The following is a 2,486-nucleotide window of genomic DNA, read 5'->3' as shown; positions in this document are numbered from 1 at the left end:
CAATGCAACTTTTATTTTATCCACATTAGGAAAGCTTTATAATCTTGGATTTCTAATTATGCCAGGAAAGCTCTATCAGAGAGTTCCTTATCCTGTTTCTAGAGAGTCCCCATCTATTTCTCCTCTTGTTCGATGGGAACACAGTTCTGATTAGTAAGTACAAAATAGACTTTTCTTAAATGGATGGTATAAACTATTATTGTGTATGTTTGACAGGCACGTGGAAGGTGGTAAATTGCGGGAGACTCAACAAACTGAAGAACTGGTAGATTTGGATTTGGATAAATACAAGTTTTTACGAAATTTTAAAATTAACGGCAATGTTATCATTTCTTCAGCTGTCTATTTAAAGTTGGTTGTTAATATTTACTCGAATTTTATACCGAATAAGACTAATAATTCTTTTATATCTGAGAACATTATTATTCACAATAAATTACTAGAAGTACCTAGAAATGGCAAAATTCATTTAACTATTATGACATTTGAATGTAAAAGTAGCAATCCTATAAATATAATATTTTAAAACAATATTTGAAACAATGTAAATTTTCAGGTTCGGGAAAATTTGAAGTAAAAACCAAAGATGAAATTATGATAGCTTCTGGAACTATTCGCTTAGCAGAAACAGAGAAGAAATATATTCCAGAAATCATTTTACTAAAAGAAGAAACGGAAATTTTAGATGAAGAAAATATTTACCCTAGTCTACTTTTACATGGTTACCAGTATGAAGAATCTTACAATATTATTAGCGGACTTTCTACATCGTGTTCCAATGGAACGCTTAAATGGAGCAGAGACTGGGGGTTATTACTAGAAGGATTAGATCAAGTCCATATTATCAGCAGTAGAAATAAAAATATGTTGGTACCGAGTAGGATACAAAAACTTGTCATCGACATGGAACAATTAACAGAAAAAATGAAAGAAAACAATGGTAAGCATTTGAAACCTAATATTAACTTACTCGTGGTTATTAAGTTACATTATAGACCGAAAGTCCTAAAACTCTTCAAATTCTTTACCACATAAATCAAAATTGAAATAAATGTGTAGAATCTTAAGAGCATTTTTTAAAAATAAATAAATTTTAATTTTCTTTATTTATTAATAAGGAATAAAAAGTTAAAATTAATATTATTTATTAAATTATGCTTTGATAATATATTATTTACGACTGTTTCATTAACAATAATAATCGGCAGCTAATTTTTAACGTTTCGTACTAACATTTACAATTAGGAAATATTACAATAGACAATTTGTTAAAACAAAAACGACTAGTATGCAAGAAGGCAATACGTATATATTTTTCCAAACGACATAAAAATAGTTTTTTCATCAAATATGCTCGTACACCAGATTTGGTATATTATTAAAAAACATTTTTCTGATCACTTATTTAAATATCGTGTTTATAAATGTTTTAAAAAAAATAAAGTAATGTATCATAGTTTAACAAATTATATGAACTATACTGATTTTTTTTCGTAGCCTTACCGATGAAGTTTGAAAAACGGGCAATCGTCATTGCTTGCCCCGGAATTGCACTGAGTTGAATCCAATTTAAAGAAATAATATTTAAAAACAGGAATTTGAAAATAGTCACGGATGAACTTCGATTTACCTAGAATATCAATAAGACAAAGATGGATATCGACGACGTATTAAACGCAGTACTAGGATTAATTTCACAAAATATTAGCATGAACAGTGAAGAAAAGATATTGTTAACGAAGGAGTCAAAAAAGAATACTGAGAATATTTTGGATTTTCTCGAGAATACCATAAAAAGGACGAGGAAAAACTTTAACATAAAATTAATTGCTAGAGAGTTGCTTTATAAGACAATTCATGAGAATTTTATTTTAACGATCATAAATAACGCGCATTATACCGATGTAAGAAGACTTATTAATACTCTCGATAAAGAATCATTTTTATTGACAATCATTGAAACGAAAGAGGAAGATAATGCGATTTCTGTATTGAAAGTGTGGGATTAAACGTCGTCCTGAAAATAAAAATTGCTCTCTGTCGTACAGCTCTTCTTTTACATAAAGAAAAAATTTAGGAAAAACTGTTGTCGTTAATAACCACGAAAACTGTTTAGATCGGTTAAAATCTGCCTACAAGACTCAAAATATGACAATGTTATATTTGTGGTTAACACTATTATCGATAATGATATATTTGAGATACTTTGAGATATAAAAAGAGAACCGGGGTATGAAAAACTTCAAATTTTTGAACTACATTATGCTAAGACACTGAAATTCTCTCTTCAAAATGAATTCTATGAATCATAAGTAAAACTTAAACTTCGTGAAAATGTATTAGCCCTAAACGGGGTATGAGGCACATACAGATGGATGCCATTGCGAGTAAAGTCTACTTCTTCCATGCGTTGGCAAGCAAAAATTAATAAATCAGGCTCATTAGTATAGATGGAATAATTACTATTGATTAAAGAAAAAAATAAT

The 2,486-nt window shown here is 28.9% G+C and overlaps 1 protein-coding gene across 1 annotated transcript; it reads left to right on the top strand.

Annotated features, from left to right (window-relative positions):
* Positions 1-554: 554 nt before the first annotated feature.
* LOC122525702 lies at positions 555-1,562 on the top strand. The gene is made up of 2 exons (XM_043648622.1): positions 555-940; positions 1,498-1,562. The coding sequence occupies exons 1-2, from the start codon at positions 595-597 to the stop codon at positions 1,560-1,562; spliced, it is 411 nt and encodes a 136-aa protein (XP_043504557.1). The 5' UTR covers positions 555-594.
* The last annotated feature ends 924 nt before the right edge of the window (positions 1,563-2,486 follow it).

Source organism: Polistes fuscatus, unplaced genomic scaffold (assembly GCF_010416935.1).
Source record: "Polistes fuscatus isolate 324 unplaced genomic scaffold, CU_Pfus_HIC Scaffold9, whole genome shotgun sequence".
Classification (NCBI taxonomy): domain Eukaryota; kingdom Metazoa; phylum Arthropoda; class Insecta; order Hymenoptera; family Vespidae; genus Polistes; species Polistes fuscatus.
The sequence above is the reverse complement of the archived record's forward strand: the minus strand, read 5'-3'. Positions and strand labels throughout refer to the sequence as shown.